The following is a 19,778-nucleotide window of genomic DNA, read 5'->3' as shown; positions in this document are numbered from 1 at the left end:
CCATGAATTCATGGGTGATGACACACTACAGAAAGGTGGGACACCATCTGTCACATACCCTGTCACTACTGTTGGCACCTGGTCAACAGGCAAAAGACAGATCCGGTGAAAAAAAAAATTGAACATTTCAACCATTTTACTTTCTACCAACCTAGATAAAGAAGTCTTATTATTAACCTATGAAACAGATATTGAACAAACTCAAAGCTCATTGAGACAATCAGAACAAAGACCTTCATTACTTTTGTCTGCTAGATCTGATTTCTCTTCATTTAGATCACAACAAAGCAAATCAGATGGTGATCATCATTTAGGGGATCAAGATAGAATTCATTCAATTCATCAATTAGCTGATGATATCTTAGATCATGCTTATGCTAGACAGATTATTTGTACATTTTCTCTTTATCTTGTCTATCTTGTGTTTGTTATTATATTGATCTTACCTGTTTGATTCATTCATGTTCAAAAGCAACACGCCTGAATAACAAAAAACACATAAAAAAACCTGTGGATTAATCATATCATGTTTCGGTCTTTCATTTAAAAATCTTCATCATGATCCAAAGAAAGTTGGAATTGAGTTAAGATTGCAACGAGATTTAAAAGAACCATGATTGAGTTAAAGAATCCTGTGCAAAACAAGACAAGTTATTGGCTTTTTATCACCTTACAATCTACTCTTACATCAAATTTGACTTTACCAATCCTTCTGTGTACTTCACAGGGGCAAAAATTGATGCTCACAACTATGTGAGCGTTGAATAGTTTCTGTTTTGTTCCCATTTGGTTCCCATTTGGTTCCCATTTGTTTCCCATTTGTTTCCCTTTTTTTTCTGATTGTCAGCTCATTATGTGATCAACAGAAGCTGAGGAGATGAGTCAGGCCTCCCTGAGGCAAAATTCCTTAGCAAAGAAGCCTGAGGGAGGGCTGGCCCATCTGCTCACTTCATCTAAGCCCCTCAGCTCATCCTCAGCGGCATCCCTTGACACCTGCTGATCCAGGGGACACCTGTGGCTGGCTGGGCTTTTGTCAAGCTAGCCCCGTGTTGGGTTTTACAACACCAACCCTAAACTGTTTTGGGAACAAGGGCAACATAAATCTCATTCTCATTCTCAATCAAAACATCAAATCTCATCTCATTAAACTAACACCAACCAACCAGCCAATCAATCAATCAATCAAAAAAAAAAAAAACAGCTTGCAAAACACTTTGTTGTCAGAGTAAGTTCAATCAAATTCATCAACCCAATCAATCAAACCACAAATCAATCAAACCAATGGGGGAAAAACACTAATCTAGATCTCACTAGTCAGTTAGGACATCAGAAGTCACATTAGAATCACAAATCACACATTATGATAAACTATGTACATCAGTTTCAACAAACTTAGTTCAAATGGGACCCTAAACAATTCAACTTTAACACAATCAAGATAGTAGAATCCAACATCGAAGAGAATCTAAAACAGGGAGGTAAACTCCTCAAATCATCAATCCAATCCAATCAATCAACCAAAAAAAGAAATTTAACGGAGTTGTTTTTAATATAGCTTTCATTATTAGTGGATCAAATCCTAAGATTATTAGAAACAAGTTTCCCAAGCCTGACCAGTTCAATGATCCACAGCACAAACCGACACAAAGAAATCCTAACAACCTATGAAAAAGATTTCAAACGAACCCAATTATCCTTACAGGAATCTGAACAAAGAGCTTCATTACTTTCCTCTGTTTGATCGGAGATTTCCTCATTTGAATCTCAACAGAACCATTGCTCTACGGATGATGATCATCATCTACAGGATCGTGATCGGATTCATTCCTCAAATCAATTGGCTGACAAGATTCTTAATCAAGCTTATGAAACTTGTCATCAGTTCTCAGTTCAGAGGAATTTGATCTTAGGTATCAATACGAGGATGAATAGAGTGGTTTGTAAGTACTTCGGGTTAGATCAATCTCAAACTGATTTCTTTATTGTAAACTCATCTCATTCATTCTGTTTAAATAGCTTCAATCCCAGGTGTAAACTCTTTAGTATGAATGATCCAATCACGTAGAAGAAGAGATACATCCATTCTAGCTCGAGTAGCTGGAAGTTGTACATTCTCACTCTTACTGATGACCTTTAGATAAACTGAACATCAGATCTTTTGAAAAACCACCACTCCTTTGGAATTCATTCTTCTCTATGACTTTTGAGAAATCCTGTTTGATGACTTTCAATCCTTTGATCTTGAATTTTATATTTTCATGTATATATGCTTGTAACTTTTCTCATTCCTCTTTCTCTCTTTTGTTTGTTTTTGTTATCATATCAATCATATCTGTTTCATCCATCCATATTCCAGGAACCACATATCAGACGTTAACAAAACCAAACAGAGTTTGCTTCTCAGAATCATCCTACACCAAGCTTGCTAGAAAAATTTGATCATGTAAAGAATCAAGAGATGTAGATTGATGTAAGATCAAAAGCATATCTATAAGAAGTACAGTACCCAGAGTTGAATCGTGAAGAAATCAAGTGTACATAGAAGGGACGACTCTATCAATTGATCATCTTCACCTGCATTTCCCGCCCAAATCATCTCTGACTTTGCCTTTCCTTAAATCATGATATGACACATCTTTTGCTCCACTTGATCACTGATCTTGAACGGAATTTATAACACTCTACTTTAGCTGTGGCCTCACAAGACAAAAAAGTTGATCTTTGAAAATGCGAGAGGTAATCTTTCTAATAAACCAACTGGTACATATCTGTACTGGAATCCTAATGGTTCACAAAGAAATCTTTGGGTGGTATTGATTCCTTATTCCACCAAAATCAAAGAATTAATTGAAGTTCCAATAATCAGATTGTTTTCATTTGCGTTGATAATTATATGGGAAAATAAAATATTTACAACACTTCAGATTTTTAGTAAAGAGAAACACAAAACACTTCAAACAAAACTAACATTCAATCTGATGATTTCACAAACAGCAAAGACAACTCACATCCATTCTGTCACATCTTTAGTTTTTTTTTGATTTGTTAAAATCACTCAAGGTTCAGTTAAAGAAGTATCAATTCAAAACACGCAGTGAGAGTTTAATCAACTTCTTCAATCTTGATATCATCATCCTCCAAGCCGTCAATCTCCCCATCAATATCCATAGAAGTAGCATCATGATTAGGTCTGATTAAGATTTGATTAGCTCTCCAATCAGCTGTTACCATCGCCACTTCTCCATCCCTAATTCTTTCTTCTAAGATCATACAAGACAAGGGATGTAACAATTTGTTTTGATGGTTCGATTCAGTGGTCTTGCACCATACTGTGGATTGAATCCAGCTAGACCCAAGCTATCTCTTGCCTTATCGTCTACTTCCAAAGTGATATCCTTTCCATTGATGTACAGTCGTTTTTGAATCTCAGCCAATCGGACGTTCAATTGATCGGATTTGTGCTGATCCAAGCTTGTTGAGAATCTGTTCAAATGAGAAAACTTTTCAGCAAAATATCCATCTGATAATCACTGCACTTGATAAAAAAAAGCCTAAATCACTTATGATAGCTGCATCAATCCAATTAATAAACTCAGGAGCAAAGTGTGCACAAATAGCACTATGAACCAAAATCTTAGCCGATTCAGGTACCGGTCCATCTTCAGGCGTCTCATTCAGGTATACAGCTCCCAAATTACTCGTCATTACAATCAGACAATTTCTAAAGCTGACTACTCTTCCCTGACTATCAGTCAATCGACCATCATCCAAGACTTGTAAGAACAATTCAGTAAACTCTCTTGAGGCTTTCTCAATCTCATCAATCAATACGATGCTGTAAGGTTTCCTTCGTACCCATTCAGTGAAGGTTCCTCCTTCTTCGCGACCGACGTAACCGGGCGGAGAGCCAATCAAGCGACTAACACTATGCTTCTCACTGAGATAACAAATCACAAAAGGAAGGAAAAGTGTGCAGTCAATCAGTATGGTGCTTTATGGTGAATCCAGCAGTTAACACATAACTCACGAGTATTCACTCCCATCAATTCGGCAGATTGCATCTCCACTATTGAACAAGAATTTGTCCAAAGCCTTGGTAAGTAAAGTATTACCGGTCCCCAAAGGCCCACCTAGTGTGAAAGAAACCAGAGGTCAATCTTCTGAACAGTTATCAAATCGCATCTATGAATCAGAGGAAGAGAAACAAAAACTTACAGAACAAAAACAATGCAATTGGTCTTGACTCATTGGATAACCCACTTCTACTCAATCGACATGATGAGTGGGTGAGTTGTCGCAAGGTGTAGGTTCTTCACAACAGCAACATCTGATGTAAACTGAGAAGAGTAAAAGTCAATACTGTAGAGCTTTCTAGAACGATCAAAGGGAATACGTTCAAGTTCTTCGAGTTCCTTGACAATCCAAATGATATCTTCCCTCAAAGAGTCCAATGGATTGATGATTGGAGTTTGTGGGATTGAGTTTGATCCAGATGAAACTGAGTTGATCAGATTCTGAATAGAAACTTGAGATGGACTTTGAGTTTTGGCAGGAGAAGTAGTTGAAGATGGTATACAATTGAGGCACTGATTGTTGAGTTAGGCAAGGGTGGATATCCATTATTACAGCAGAATCAATCTGAGGTTGAAGAGATGGGTAATGTGATTGAATCGGTTTTAGGTTTTTGAAGCTTTGATTGAGATTGAGATTGAGAATCAGATGAAGAAGATTGATTTTGATGTAGTTGATTTGAGATTTGATTAGTACAATCGATTTGATCACAAGATTGATAATAATCAGAGAATGTTAAACAAAGTTCATTTGAACAACATAATGTATCCAAGAGTTGTTGATGATGATCTAAATCAGAACAACAATCAAAAGCAAATGAGTTAGGATTAGTAATAGTTAAGACTTGATCCCAAACTGAATGATGATGAGTAGATGTCATTGAATGTTGATTGGAGAAAGATTGATTAGATTCAAGTGGTGATGATGATTGTGGTTTGTATCTGCTGATGTCGATGCTGTTGGCGAACTTCTCACACAGGGGTTGACCAACCGTACTTGGAGATACATTCCTCAACCCGTCAAAAAACCGGTCTCTGCTCAAAAACCCGCGGAATTTGAGCTGGGGTCCGGCCGTAATTCTTGGGTACCCCGCAAACCAGATTTCAACAAAAGCAGGGTAAATTTGTGGTGTAGTGCTGACAAGTATTGGGAAGGGGTGGTGAAAAAAAATGAGTATGTTTCCATCTTGGAGAGGTTCTGAGCTGTTCTGAGTATGTCTCATGAGTGGATCCTGTATACTCATCTCAGAGACTGAGCCCAAAGAATGCTCATCCATGATAAAAATGAGCATTCTCCAGCAATGCCAAGCAAAATCTGAGCAGAACAGCCTGATCGCCTGAACACTGCCAAACTCATGAATTGAATGATTCTGAAACAAAATGAATCTTTTTTGGAGACTTCAGGAAAGTCTACAACGCTCACATAGTTGTGAGCATCAATTTTGGCCCCTGTGCTTGTAGTTTGATCTATATTCGTCCATGTGTTGAAAGTGAGATTTGAATGTGGGTCTTTGGGAGGCATTGCGGTTCCAGTCGACTTGGGGTGACGTGGTGATTGATTAGGTGGAGGTGTGGTTAATGAAAGGTCTCGCCAAGCTTTCATTGGGGATGTGACGTGGCGGAAACAAAGAGTGAAAGAATTGTGCTAAATTTCATGGGGAAGGGACAGGTCACTGAAAGGCCTGACAGTACTGTCAGGGTTGTCCCAATTGCCCCTTGTTCTCTGTTAGATTTGGCGGCCCCGGGGCGTGTACTGTGAGTGCTGTGAGATTGCTCGGGCAGAGTTGGCCGGACGGGGCCGGGTCCGGGTCACAGCCCTAGTTCAGGATGTGTCAGTAAATCACCCAAATCTATAATATCATTCATCTCAGACAGACTAAATACCTATTGGTTTCCATCCTATCAGAGAAGAACACAATACAGTTAAACCTCTAACATCCAGTGCTCTTGGTGGACAGCTTTTGTACCAGATAACAGAGATTACCAAAATCCAGAGTCAAGATCCATGCTGGTAGCCTAACTTGGCAGACCAAAATTCAACCATATATCAGAGGAGACCAGGTATTTGAGGACCAGATTGCAATTTTCAGAGGTTTGACTGTACTGAATACTCCTAATCTTACTTTTATATATGGTGGAACCATAGGGAAAACCAAAATCCAAAAAAAAAAATCTGGCTGATTGAACTCTGTTGAGGATGAAAGAGATGCTTGTTGTTGTGGAAAAATATATGACTCCAAGCATATCCATATAGTTATCCTTTATTTTTTGCTTGCTTGTTAGATTTCATTTCTTTGAATATTCTTATGTTGGACAGGTGGGTCATAGTAAAATAGATGAACCCCATAAAATTTGTATGGTGAACTATTATTTTCCTCCTTGCATCTTTTTCTTTCTTGTTGATGTTCTTATACTTGACAGGTGAGCTATAGTACTTTATAAGTGAAACTTTTGGCAGTTGTGGCAGCAACAGGCATGCCCCAACCTGGTACTGTCCAAAAATCCCTCATCATCTTAGGTGTAAAACCCCTGTTGGGTAAGAAATATTACACTTTCTAACCGCCTGAGCATCCTTACAAAGGCCTTGGTTTTAAGACTTGTATGCAGATTGTATCCTGCCTCTACAAGAAGGCTTTGGTGGGTGCAGGTCAATATGCCATATCAAAATGGACATACTTTCACATAAGCATTGTCAATTGGAAGGTTGGACTTGGGGAACTGTGACAATTTTGGGAGTCACATCCTGGAGGCAGGCTTGCCCAGGAGCACCCCAAAAGCTCAAAATATGTAGGAGAGTGTCACCTTGTTATTCTGCAGGCTGTGACAGGTTAGTGTCAAGGAGTTTTGGGTGTGCTGCATGTTAAAAAGATTGATCAATCCTATTCCAATAATATTCATTGGGTTTTCCTTGCACTGGGTTGATGTTACTTGTCAGTGTCTTCTCCCAGAAATGCAAGTGTGTCAATAATGTATGAATTTTGTTTGAAAAAAAATACAGTTGACTTGACTTGACCATGATATTTTATACAGTTTCCCTTGCGCTTTTGCACCTAGGCACACTCCTTCAAACAAGAGTGCGCCCACAGCATGACTTGGGACTCAGGTGGTGGGTGCAGCACATATTGCATGTCAAAAGGTGTGTCAAATAATTTCAAAAACAGGGGATGGCGCGCCCACAAGCAAGACTTGTAAAATTTGAAGTGTAGGTCTTCATGGGCCAAATCTTGGGCTAGAGGAAGCCTATCAGATTGTCATGTTGTTCTATGTAACTTTCAAGGCAAAGAAATCCCTTCAATTGAGCCCCACTTGAGATGTTGTTGCTAATGATTGCTCTTCAGAGTATTGAGACCCGTAAACTGTCTTTTCAACAAAAGTTTTCTGTAATTTTTATCTTAAAATCATGGCTATCGTGACTTGAAACAGCTTTTCCAAGTCCTGATTTTTGTTTGAGCTTTGTCACAGCCTTGACCCTTGAAAAGATTTTTTTAATGTTTTGCATGTTTTTTTGCTCAACACGCGCGTCCGCGTGCCCCCTGCTGTTTAGGCGCGCCTCTCTCTCCGCCAAATCCGCGCCCATCACGGTCATAATTTTCTAGCCTGGCAGCCAGTGCCTCAGTAATTTTTCCACCAATCTTTGATTTCAACATCTGTGGCTTCACGTGAATGCTCACCCTTTTGAAAGATACCGAAAACCAGGGAGAAATATTAGATACTTCCGAGTCTGACTTGGCCCTCACACTTTCCCAAAAGATACATTGGTCTACTTCGAATTGGCATCTTGTACTCCCTAGTGGATGCTCTATAGCACACGCCAGCATACTTACAAACTTGGCAATTTCACATTTTTTGAGTAACTATTCTCTTTGAAGGTTTGTAAACAAAACACAGGCCATATCAAAAACGCTTTGATTACTGTACAAGCTTCTTGAGCCGTGAATTGAACAGCGACTAGGTATTTTGACTTGATCACTTTTATGTAGCTGCATTGCAGGAATTGCCCCCGTAGAAACTAGATAGACCTTTTTTCTCAATCAAACAAAGCCCTTTAGGACCGGGAATCCCTTCTTCACAAAGCATCTGGAAACAACGGGCTTGTTTAAAGCTCAGACGTGACCTGATATTCTACTTTCTCGGACCAACACCTGACCCAAGCTCATCCACCGCGCGCAACCTCATTCACCGCCAAGAGACTATTATGTAAAGTGAGTCTGAACTTGAAGCACAGGCCCCCTGAAATCCTGACTCCAAGTTCTTCACCCCTTTTGATCGTGGGTCTTAATCAGAACCAAATCCAAAACTTGAAATCAGGTCAAAATACGGAGCGCATCCGAAAGAGGGGCCAGCAATCGAGAGGATCGAGATTTCAATCGACTTATTGCTTTCAGAAAATCCACGAGACAAGTTCAAGGCTCAGTAAGATGAAAATTTCTAAGCACGGAAGCTATACGTCCAATAGACGCGATTCCCATCGCCATGCTGTCTTCTCTTACGAGTTCTACCGTACGTTAGAAGACAGCATCGCCTTTTTTTCGGACGGGCCGGTTAGCCGAAAATGGCCGTTTTTCTACCATATATATAAATAATATATTGTTAGCCGAGGTTTGTGGTTTCAATGAAGCCCTCCAGGTCCATCTGGCTCATATATGTTTGGATTGGAGGAGGGGTAGGGTGCCCGGTGCAGGGAAGCAGACTTTTTCTCAAACTGTTGCTGCTTTCGCATCACACACTTTCTATGATTAGCTACATATCTAAGAAGGGACACGTTTCTGACGCTGTTTCTAAATCACTGCGCTCATCAAAATGTATCCATGGTTTGACAGCTTCTTGTCTGCCTATGAATTCGCTGGGGGGAGCACAACCGAATCAAGTAAAGGAAGGTCAATTAGGATCTAGATGGACAATTTGTAGATATCTTTTTAGTCGAAAGAATCGCTTTGCAATGTTTACCTGAGGGAGTGAGCTTACGCATCGATGTGCTCATAAAATTCGAACTCCCAAATATCTCAAACCAGATATATTCCTCGTAATAGTATGTTTCATAGCCGCTGTCACTTGCAAAGCGACGAGAAACGGCGCATCTCATCCCAATAAACTTGCCGAGGTGTGTATAGCTTGTTTCGCTCTGTATTTTTGGGGGCGATGGCCAGGTCCATCTTGCTGCGTCGGATGTATTCTATCTTAGCTTACACGCACCCCACTTGGGATTTTGGGAAAAGAAGCATAGTACCATCATCAGGCCGGGGAAGATCCGGCTGAGCAGAACGGAATACACAGCGAGACCCAAGATGTATCTATATAGACATATGACACATAATTATGTAAGGATTGCGTTTGGTACCGGGAGGAGTCAGGACAAGGCCAAGTTTGGCTTTTGGTACCAGGTTTCACAACGAGCATCCTGGTCAAAGGTAACATTTTGGCTTCAGCCAGATAAAGGCACTCAGCCGGCGCTATTTGTGGTCCTGCGCAAATGCTATAAAGCAAGGACGGATTTGAACTCTTCCTTTATCCTCCTAAAGCAATAGGTTCTATTTTCGAAACATCATTTCGATTGATCTTGAGAATTTCACAAGGAGCCAGATAGATATATACAGTCGATATATCCAGAAATTTTCATAGTTTGATCCCTTTTCATCCTTTCCTGAAGTCTGATTATAAATTCACCATGCACTCTAGAGCCATTTTTCAGTTGTTATTATCGGTCATCTTAAATGCCCATATATTCACTGTATCTGGAACTTTTTCATCTAGTATTACCAAAGAATGTCCAACCTTAGCCCACAATCAGCCTTTAAGTCATGGGCGTCCGTTTATGACAAATAAGCGAGTTGTTTTGAAAAATGTGGGTCATCTTTGTTCTCCTTAATTGTGAAAGGTTTCTTTCTAGAGTTGAATTAAAGTAGCTTGTTCCTCATTTAGGGAAACCAGCCAAAAATATTTCAATCCGAAGGACCTTCTACTCGGGCTATATTTCCAGCAATTCGGACCGGAGAAGAACGCGCAAAGTCGCTGTCACAAGGATCTAACCCCAAAAAACCCGGCTTGGCCCTCACAAAAAATGACAAGCTGGCATGCAAAATTCCCGCTCCGTCTGAGAGAATAAAACAGACTACCATCACCAAACGCTGTCTAGGTTCATCTCACAAGACATTGGATCCGGACCTCGTCGTCGAGGCTTACAGACAGTCAACAGGCACTCGATTGATTATTTCTGATTATGATGTAAGAAAAATTCCTTCAGATATCCTTGCTAAACTCTTAAGCCCAGTTAACCAAGCCTAGAGACGAAGGATTTCTTGCACTAATTAAATTTTGCTTTCAAGGGAACTCTCCGTGAGTTTGTGAACGATCCGAAAGCAGCAACACCATCGCAACAAGTACTAGATGATCTGGAAGCACTCAGCTCAGAGGAAAATAATCTGGTTTGGTTGGTTTCTGGAAGAGATCAAGGATTTTTACAGAAACATTTTGGTCACATTGAAAATCTAGGATTGAAAGCTGCTTATGGTGCAGCTACACGTGATCCTAACTCTGGAGAATGGGAAGAGAAGGACTTTGATCGAGGATCGCTTGATACAATCATGGAGATTATGGAAGGTAAAATCTTATTTTCTCAAATGAAATTGATACAATCTGATTAGTGCGTTTTAGGTTGGCGTTCTTCGCTTCCTACCACGTGGATCGAGGAAAAAGACTTCGGATTAGCCTACCATTATAAAGAGTCGTATGATGTGGCTCTAGAAGACAGGTCAGAAGATCTACGTAAGTGCAAAAAACAGTCAAAGATTGAAATCTCAATCTAACATGTTGAACTTCAGCCCGTAAGCAAGCAAAGGATGAAATCGACCGCTTGTACAACAGTCGCGCAAAACAATTGAAAGACCAACTCGATGATGCTATTGCAGAGGAGGGATTACCATTGAAGACTATCCTTGGTAAGTTCCATTGAACGACACGCGACCAATTTTTCCACATTCTTGTCTCAATGTTTTCCTCTTCCAATTGGACTGTCCAGGAAATATGGTCGTGGAGGTTAAGGACAAGACTTTAAGCAAGAGAGAGGCTGTCCTATCAATTTATAAGAATATTGAGCATCCGGATTTCGTTTTGATAGGGGGTGATGGTGAGTACAATCATCACCTGAAAATACTTATGATTCTTGATACTAACACCTGACTCTGACCCTTAGATCCAGCAGATGAAGACATGTTTCAAGTAGCTCATGAACAGGAAAGTAAAGCCAAACGTTACGGAAATTCACCTTTTGTAGCAACAGTACATGTCTCCCATGACAAAGGCAAGCGAACTGATGCAAAATACATGGTCAGAGTACCGCATGAATTTCGTGGATTGGTGTCAAAGTTGTCAGCTTCAGGGTAGAAGAAAGTCCCTCTGCTTTCATCGTGAGTGGAATAAAGAATGTTCGAGTTAATCAAGGTTCTTAACCTGGAAAACTTGAATAATTGCGAAAAACTTAATTGGGAGGGGTCGATTGCTATGAATTGTTGTGCAGGGATCCAGTGTGAAGCCACCCCCTGATATTTGACAGTCTTCCTCCTGTGTATCCTCTGTGTATGCGTATGCATGAACGATGATATCACATATTTCTTCACTTTTTCTCTGATTTAATGATGTTCGACATTAATTTGTGTTCTAACATTGCCCTTATCCATGGCCAATCAGCAATTTATCAAACCAATAAACCAAAAACTCTACACATTCACCCGATGTCATCAATGATGCGCTCACCATGGGGTTGTTTTCTTCTTTGGAATCCAACTCTAGCGTTTAATTGAGCTGAGCATTCGTGTTGACAACACGCAAACGCCGCGCAGCGTGCCGCCGCACCACCTTCACAACGATAGCGCGGCGATTCACCGCAGCGTCATGACAAACCTATCGCAGCGTCGTCGCAGTGATTAAACGTCGGATTGCGAAGGCGGCGCGGCCGAAAAAATCGCCGCGCGCTGTCGCAGCGGGCAGAATTGTAGCTGGTCGCTGGCCGCTGTCAAAGCAACAAGATGCCTACAAAGATGACACAAGCTCGCACCTGGCACCTCCTGGCACATACTTATTGGTTAAAAAGAGCATATCAAATCAATATTAGCTGAAATAAGATGCGAAGGACTTGTATTTTGATACAAAGGACATATGTCGAATGCCTTATCCCTGCGGTCTCCTCACTGCGATTGCGGCCCGGTGCAACCGCAGTGAACCCAACGCGGCGGCCCGGCTGTACCGCAGGGATGGTTTGGGCCACTTCGACCACGACACGGCCACAGCGCTGTCGCAGTCCTCTGCGCGATGGTTTGCATGTTGGTGTTGATGGTTGGGGTTCCCCATTTTGAGTGCGAAGAGAAGGCATGCTGTGAAGAAATCGATGGTAACATCCACATATGTTCTTTTTGTGACTCTGGTCGATCCTGAAGTCCTCTTGCCTCACCTTAAGTTTACATTGACTTTGACCTTGGATGGACACACTCAGCTGTTGATTCACACCACACAACCCTGTTAAAAGAGCAGAAGGCACTATGTTTGACCAATTCACTTCTTCGAGGAACGGGCCACCTTGATGACAAAGGGAGTTTGCCGTTGTATCAGTTGTAACCCAACTACACACGGAAAACCAAAGAGCGTATAGAAAGTTGACCCGACCAGGGCTATTCGGACCCCTCCTCGCCCTACCTATACGCTCGGAGTATCCTCCTGATAAAAATACACCCAGTCACAAAAGCTGAGGTTTGGAGATGTGCCTGGGGCATCACTAAAGACCCCTGCAAGATATGCCGAACAAATTGATGTCAAGAAAAGCATTCGATCAGCACCTTTCTAAAACAAGGGTATCTGCTAGTAACAACCGACCAGGCAATGACACAGGTGCTTACGTTGGTGACTCTGATCTACAAAAGACAGTGAAGAAGTATTTGTAGGTCTCACCTCCGTATAGATTCTTTACATACTCTTTAACTGGGACTTTTGCTAGATTTTCTTTGCCAAATTTTCATCTGATTCGTAAGAGTCAGACATTCGAATGGTGTATATAAATCCAAACCAATCTTCACTCTTAACCTTTCTATAATTTCAAAAGATTAAAACATCTTTTTTCTTAACTTCCTTCAATCTTTTTTCCTTGGCAGGACTTTTATCAATTTTTTCTACTTTTTTCTATCTTTTCAATCTTCAAAAAATACAATTTCACTTTACACACCTTTTTCTCATTTCTCGTTTGCTTAATTTTTACTACTAAGCTCCTTCAAAGATCCTGCATTCTATCATGTTAAATTTCCATATCTTCAAAGTTTATCTCTTTCTTACATTCTATCTGGTTTTTCAAACTTCATCCGCCGTCATTAGCTCTGATCATCACATAGGTAACTCTCTGGTCTCATCAAAGAATGTGATCGGAACTGAAGACAAACTGGGAGGAATTCCAGAAAGCAATATAAGCAAAAAACATATCAAGCGGGCCAATTCTCCCCCACCAGCCAATGACGGCGGTGCTCATCCAGCTCCAGCTGGCGGTAAATCTTCACCCCCTGCTGGCGGTAAACCTCCAAGCGGCGGAGGCAATCCTCCTGCTGGTGATGGAAAGGGTAAAGCAGGCGCTCCTCCGGCCACTGGTGGACCCGGTTGTACAAAATATGTGATTATTAGGTTAGTGACTTTGACCCTTTGAAAATTCCACTTCGAAAAATCATTTATATCACTCTAATCAAATCGTGTTTATTTTGTTTCATCCGTAGTGCAAGAGGAACTGGTGAATCTCAGACTAACCCTTCGAGTTACTCAGCATGGATTAAGGGTGTACTGGGTCAAGCACCAGGTGGAAGCAACTACGAAGTAGTATATCTCGCGGCTACAGATTATATCAATGGTCCAATCCAAGGTGAGAAAGACACGATCAGATATCTAAATCAACAAAAGACAAAATGTCCGGGACAGCATTATCTCTTGATCGGTTATTCTGAAGGTGTATGTGCAATCTTTCTTTTTTCTCTTGATCATTCCCATAATCAAACTTCAAACTATCTTACAGACTTTTTCATCACCTGACACTTTCAGGCCATCGTTGTTGCTCGAGCTATACGTGCGTTACCTCTTCCAGATTCACAAGTGGTAGGTATCGTCCTTGTTGGAAACCCAGTTTGGAAACCTGGTAAACCGTACAACAGAGGCACTGCAGTAAGTTTTAGTTTCTGTTAATCACCAATTTTCGGTATTCATCAACATATACTCTATAATTTGATTCTTGAATGATCCTTTGACCTATTTCACTATCTATTTAGAAAACCGGTCTAGGATCAGCTTCGATTCAAGGCATTGAAATTCCTAGCAAATATTCAAAAAAACTACTAGATATTTGTAATATTGATGATATCGTTTGTACCTCATCTGGTTCAATGGTCGCTCATGTAGCATATCAAAATTCTTCTGCTTTCAAAGAAGCTCAAACTTGGGCTGTAGGAAAACTTAAAGGAATCGGTGGCAAATGAAACTTTTGGATTTCACTACTTGTCTTTTTTGTTTCTAGTTTAGCTTTCTAATTGTTTTAAGCAGAACTTGAAGTCTGTATATGTACCTTGAAAAGTAATCGTAATGTAACCAATCAAAGAAACCCCGTTGATTATAAGCAAATCATTCACTTAAATAAAGCAAGATGTACAAACCCGTTCATAGTTTTCAATTCACCCAACCTAAAAAGCAATGTCACCCTCCATAATGTGGCACTGAATTGACGAGCTAAAAGTTTGCAATCATAAAGCCAATTCAAACACACTTGATGAATTAAGATAAATTTTCTCAATAGAGCTCTAAATTGATATATGCAATGATCTATGCTTCGAGTGTAAACAATAAAAACTTTTTTAGCTCTGATCTTGGTAACTTTGAGTAGTCAAACCAAGGTAGGTAAACAAGAGAAAGAGTGAAATCTAAGAAGATAAACAAAAAAAATACTTGGACAATATAATCCATCTAAACCTTCAAACACAATTGAACCCATGATTTGATGGACACATTGAGGATCATTAAAATCCAAAACAATTGAGTACAGGTCAAGCAATCAAGGAGATCAATACTTAGGGCACATTCACTTAAGCAATTTCTGGTGAGAAATCACATTCTGCAAAATTTAAAGTGTCTATTTGGTGGTGTGTGTGTCATTTTTGCATTAAAAAATCACATTCTGTAAATTCTTTAATTCAAAAATGAAACATGCAGCACCAAATGGACACTTTAAATTTTGCAGAATGTGATTTCTCACCAGAAATCGCTTAAGTGAATGTGCCCTAAGTGAACATGCCCTTAGGAATGATGTAAAGCAGGACCCCTGATAGTCCCTATAAAGGTCCAATGTGTCAAAACTCAATTTTTGCCCCTTTTAGCTCTCAGTAGATTCACTGGCTTTTGCCAAAAACCACATTTTGGCTCCAATTTGACCACATACATTGGAAAAATGCCCCAAATTTTGCCTAATTTGGCTCCAGGGAGACAACAAACATTGGAAGCTTGGATTTGGGCATTTCAAAGTTCTTTGGATGAAACAAAAAGAAATGGAGGAAAAAGGTTGAAAAAAGAACATTTTTAGAAACAAAAATTTATAAAGTACACAACCTTCATACATTAAAACTTGTTTTCATCTTTATTTCTTGGCAAGTTGATGTGAAGCAGAAGGCTCAAAAGTTTCTTTTTGTTTCACACAAGTTGAGCTGATTGGTATGAGTGAACTCATAAATCTGATCTTTTCCTTGCATGACTCTATATAACATGTGTACCAAGAAGAGCTTATATCAGATTGACTGTGGTGGATTCAGACTTTTCTTTGTAATTCAAGTGAATTTGGCTGGATCACACTGTCACATATTCAATTCCCAGTGTACTTCTGCATTCCAACTACATGTACCTCGGAGTTTACTTCCATTCTTCTTAAGACCAAAATGGCAAAGTGAATAGAAAGAATTTCTTTTCTTTGTTATCTTACAGACAGCTTGCAAGGACATTTAGAGAGTGATGTATCCATGTCAAAGGATTTGCTTTGGCTGGTGTGCAATTTCTTGTGACTTTGTGGATAGTAAAAGTGCTTAAAAACAGGGTGTCTAGGTGATTCTTCAGTTTTCTCTGAGACTGGCCAGTATGACCACATGGGGTTGCTCCATAGAAACAACACACATAAAATTTTAGAATAAAAAACAGGTGGTTTTGGCTCCAAGGGCACAATGACCTTGGAAAAAAATTCCAAAAATTTGGCTTTTTGTCTCCAGGTTTCACAACAAACATATCTACTAAAAATTGCAGTTTGGCTCCAGCAAGACAACGGGGCTTTGGTGGTGCTACATATCAGGGGTCCTACCATATCTACATCCAAAGAAAACCCCAAGTTAAGCTTCAATCAAAGTAAAGGATTATGATCAACAATAGTTGCAATTATAAAGCATTCTTATCATCATTCATCATTCATCATCAAAACATATAAAAAAGATCTTCACAACGTTTGTATACAGGGTTTTTGAAATTCATTGAAATGATCAAAGAAAGAAAAATGAATAAAAGAAAATCAGAAACACGCACTCATGAACTAAAGTGATATAGAGAAGAGAAAAAAAAAGAAAAATATAAAAAAGAAAGAGATAAAGGAAGGCGGAAAAAGAGGGAAGGTCATCAAAAAAGAAAGAAAGCAGGTCAAAAGTGTTCAAATCCGATATAAATTCTCTTTAGGTATATTATATATATATAGATCTCTTATCTCTTTCAAAATCTAAACATGAACTTCAATCAGGAATGAATCTACTACAAGTTATAGATAACTATTTTTAATGATCTTCTATTTCTTTGCTTTCTTATCTTTCTTCTTTGTAGCAGCTTCAGCCACCAACCTACAAATCACAAGACCTCAACAAGATCAGACGATTGCATTGTAAACTGATAAGAGAAAATCAACATACCTTTCCAACTCTCTTCGTTCTTCATCTGTCTCATCTGGTTCAACAGCTTTAAATATGGCTCCAATCATCATTAAAGCTTTAGCTCGGTTCATCAAGACTTGATCAGTAACTGATGGAGAATCCTAAAATAGGGTAACAAGTGATGATCATCAATGAACCAAACCGCATAGAAGGTGTGTAATGCAAAGAGATCAGAAGAGAATGATGTTTACCTTTGAAAGTACATTATCAGCTACTTGTCTCAAAATAGCACCAGATTCAAACCTAGTTCCCTTCCAAGAAATCAACAACAACTAAACCAAAAAATCAAATCAACCAAACACCTTCATTTCAATTCCCAATACTCAAGAAAGAAAATGAACAAACCTTTCCCACCAAATCTTTATTCAATTGTTCCATTTCATCTTCAGGTAACTCACCCTTCTCTTGTCTTTTCTCTAAATCGACCATCGCACTTTGTACATCTAAAGTCGAAGATAACATTCCCCAAGCTTCTTTGATCATCTTTCCTTTCTGTTTAGTGTTTTCAAAAAAAGATGGTAATCCAAGAAAGTTCGTAAAAGGTGATTTAGATCTATGTAATTTAATATATGTTGTAGCTTTGATTTAACAAAGCAAAAAAAAAGAAATTCATCAATCAGAAACCGATTTGACTTAGAGAGAAGTTGATTTTGGTCTTTCAAGATGAAAATAAGAATAGTACCTTTAGTAAAATAAACACTTCCAATCAATTTCAATAACTCCACTCCAAAACTCTCCAATTTCAAATCTTCAGCTTCAGTTTTAATACTCTGAGCAAACCGTTCAGTTTCCGGATCACCCGGTTCACCCGGTTGCTTAGCATCCACAAACGGTCTGATCCTTTCCAAAAGTCGTTTAGTCAAATCTGTCACTCGATTCGCCGTATCTTCCTTTCGTTGACGTTCATACTTTTCCGCTTCGGCTCTCTGTTCCGGTGTTTGTTTCAAACTAGGTTTCACAACCGGCGTCGGTGGGGTGGGTGGCGTAGTAGTAGGTTGAGATGATCCAGAAGCAAGTGTTGTGGCTGTCGTTGCATTCGCTCCTGAAGGTTGGATGCCTCCTGTACCAGTTGCAATCGAAGGTGTACGACGCACATCGCTTTCTGCATTCACAGATGGTTCAGCAGGAGTAGTAGAGGAATCTAAATCATGTGTGATCGTATCTTGTGGCGTGGTCCCATTAGCATTGGTCGCAGCCCATTGAGTTCTTAAAGTTTCTCTTTCTTCTTCTGTAGTATTATGTTCAAATGCTTTGCCAATATCTTTTCCTAATGAAATTTCACCAATCCAATCCTTTTTTTAAAAGAAGTTCGAAAAGTAGAAATCATAAGGATTTGATGGATCAAGATCTCTAAGCAGTCTAAAGAACTTACCCTGAACTTTTGACCTCCAAACATCATTTCAAACAGTTTTCCAGGATCTTCAAGTGGCGTCTGTCCAGCTTTAGTATTATCACGTTTACCATTCTTATTATAATATGCTCTTTCCCTAAGATGAATGAAGCCCAAAAGATTCAACATGAACCCTCGAGTTTGAATATGGAGATTGGTATGAAGAAAAAGACTAACTGAGGATCCGATAGAATCTGATAAGCTTCTCCAATCAACACAAATTGTTTCTCAGCCTCTGCATTACCAGGATTTCTACGAAATGAAGTGATTAGAGTTAGAAACCGTTAGTTCTGAATATATGTTCTGATGAATAGGTTAGAAAATTTCAACTGAACTTATCAGGATGCCATTTGATAGCAGCCTTACGATAAGCTTTCTATAAAAGAAAAAAAGAACCCAAATTTTAATCAGACTAGATAAGAATGAGTGTAAGAATGATTTGAGATTACTTTAAGATCAATATCAGTTGCATCACCTCTAACACCTAGTAGTTCGTATAATGACATATCTGGAAAAACAGTCCAATCAAAAAATCTTGATTAGAAATGAAGATGTAGTTGTGAGAATGAAAAGTTGATGAACCTTTAATCTTTTCACCATCTGGACCGATATCATTTGGAGTTGATTGATTAGTTTCTGCCATTGTCTTGATAGATATTTTGATTTTCTTGATTGATGAGTTGGTATTGAATTGGTTGGAGAGAAGAAAAGGTAAACAACCGGTGAATTTAGTCTGAATGGCAGTGACTGTGAGTGTGAGTGTGGCTGTGCAACTGTAACTTCACAGTCTCTGATAATACAGTTTGCTTTCTGCATTAAACTTTAAAACAGTCAATCAAACTTGAATTTGAAACTGCTCTCAACTGTCATTCAACTCTTTTCTACTTTTCTCTTTTTAGTACTTTTCTTCACATTCTCCTTTCTTCTTCTTCAACAACAACAACAAAGCTTAACATGTTGAACACTTTCCCTTTTTACCTCAAATATGTTTCTCTTGAAGATCTCAGCAGTCTATTAGCTCACTCCATCTTTGCAGATCCCTTTCATCATCAATCTTCATGAATACCAATCTTTGGCCGGCCCAAACATCTTTAAAGAAAATTAATCACAATCACAAGCTATGTAAAATCAAACATGATTTCTCTAGTTATCCAAAGAACCAAACAAACAAATACATAAAACAATCAAACATCTAATGCTATTAAACATGTGATCCATTCTTACTTGTAAAAGTAAAAGAATTCGAAAAAGAAATCATCGGTTTACGAAATCGTTCCACCTCCCAAAACTTGAGTACCTTTCATCAGAACAATCACTTGACCAATCGAAACCCCATGTTGAGGGATCTTCAAATCG

General features: G+C 39.3%; 4 protein-coding genes across 4 annotated transcripts; 2 read left to right on the top strand and 2 right to left on the bottom strand.

Moving 5' to 3' along the window:
* Positions 1-3,102: 3,102 nt before the first annotated feature.
* MELLADRAFT_105255 (uncharacterized protein) lies at positions 3,103-4,248 on the bottom strand (the record flags this gene model as incomplete). The annotated part of the gene is made up of 6 exons (XM_007408379.1): positions 3,103-3,260; positions 3,326-3,483; positions 3,593-3,937; positions 4,028-4,130; positions 4,167-4,182; positions 4,216-4,248. 6 exons carry the CDS (start codon positions 4,246-4,248, stop codon positions 3,103-3,105), a joined length of 813 nt encoding a protein of 270 aa, XP_007408441.1.
* A 5,487-nt stretch (positions 4,249-9,735) lies between these two features.
* Positions 9,736-11,450, top strand: MELLADRAFT_62084 (uncharacterized protein; the record flags this gene model as incomplete). Its single annotated transcript, XM_007408405.1, has 7 exons — positions 9,736-9,912; positions 9,990-10,292; positions 10,394-10,667; positions 10,722-10,832; positions 10,889-11,005; positions 11,086-11,193; positions 11,260-11,450. The coding sequence occupies 7 exons, from the start codon at positions 9,736-9,738 to the stop codon at positions 11,448-11,450; spliced, it is 1,281 nt and encodes a 426-aa protein (XP_007408467.1).
* A 1,894-nt stretch (positions 11,451-13,344) lies between these two features.
* MELLADRAFT_62083 (family 5 carbohydrate esterase) lies at positions 13,345-14,563 on the top strand (the record flags this gene model as incomplete). The annotated part of the gene is made up of 4 exons (XM_007408406.1): positions 13,345-13,724; positions 13,814-14,042; positions 14,133-14,252; positions 14,357-14,563. The coding sequence occupies 4 exons, from the start codon at positions 13,345-13,347 to the stop codon at positions 14,561-14,563; spliced, it is 936 nt and encodes a 311-aa protein (XP_007408468.1).
* A 2,405-nt stretch (positions 14,564-16,968) lies between these two features.
* On the bottom strand, positions 16,969-19,065 carry MELLADRAFT_35053 (uncharacterized protein; the record flags this gene model as incomplete). The annotated part of the gene is made up of 10 exons (XM_007408378.1): positions 16,969-17,133; positions 17,224-17,304; positions 17,378-17,610; positions 17,715-18,056; positions 18,120-18,324; positions 18,405-18,519; positions 18,600-18,657; positions 18,753-18,798; positions 18,872-18,930; positions 19,005-19,065. The coding sequence occupies 10 exons, from the start codon at positions 19,063-19,065 to the stop codon at positions 16,969-16,971; spliced, it is 1,365 nt and encodes a 454-aa protein (XP_007408440.1).
* Positions 19,066-19,778: the final 713 nt, after the last annotated feature.

Source organism: Melampsora larici-populina (assembly GCF_000204055.1).
Source record: "Melampsora larici-populina 98AG31 unplaced genomic scaffold MELLAscaffold_12, whole genome shotgun sequence".
NCBI lineage: Eukaryota > Fungi > Basidiomycota > Pucciniomycetes > Pucciniales > Melampsoraceae > Melampsora > Melampsora laricis-populina.
The sequence above is the reverse complement of the archived record's forward strand: the minus strand, read 5'-3'. Positions and strand labels throughout refer to the sequence as shown.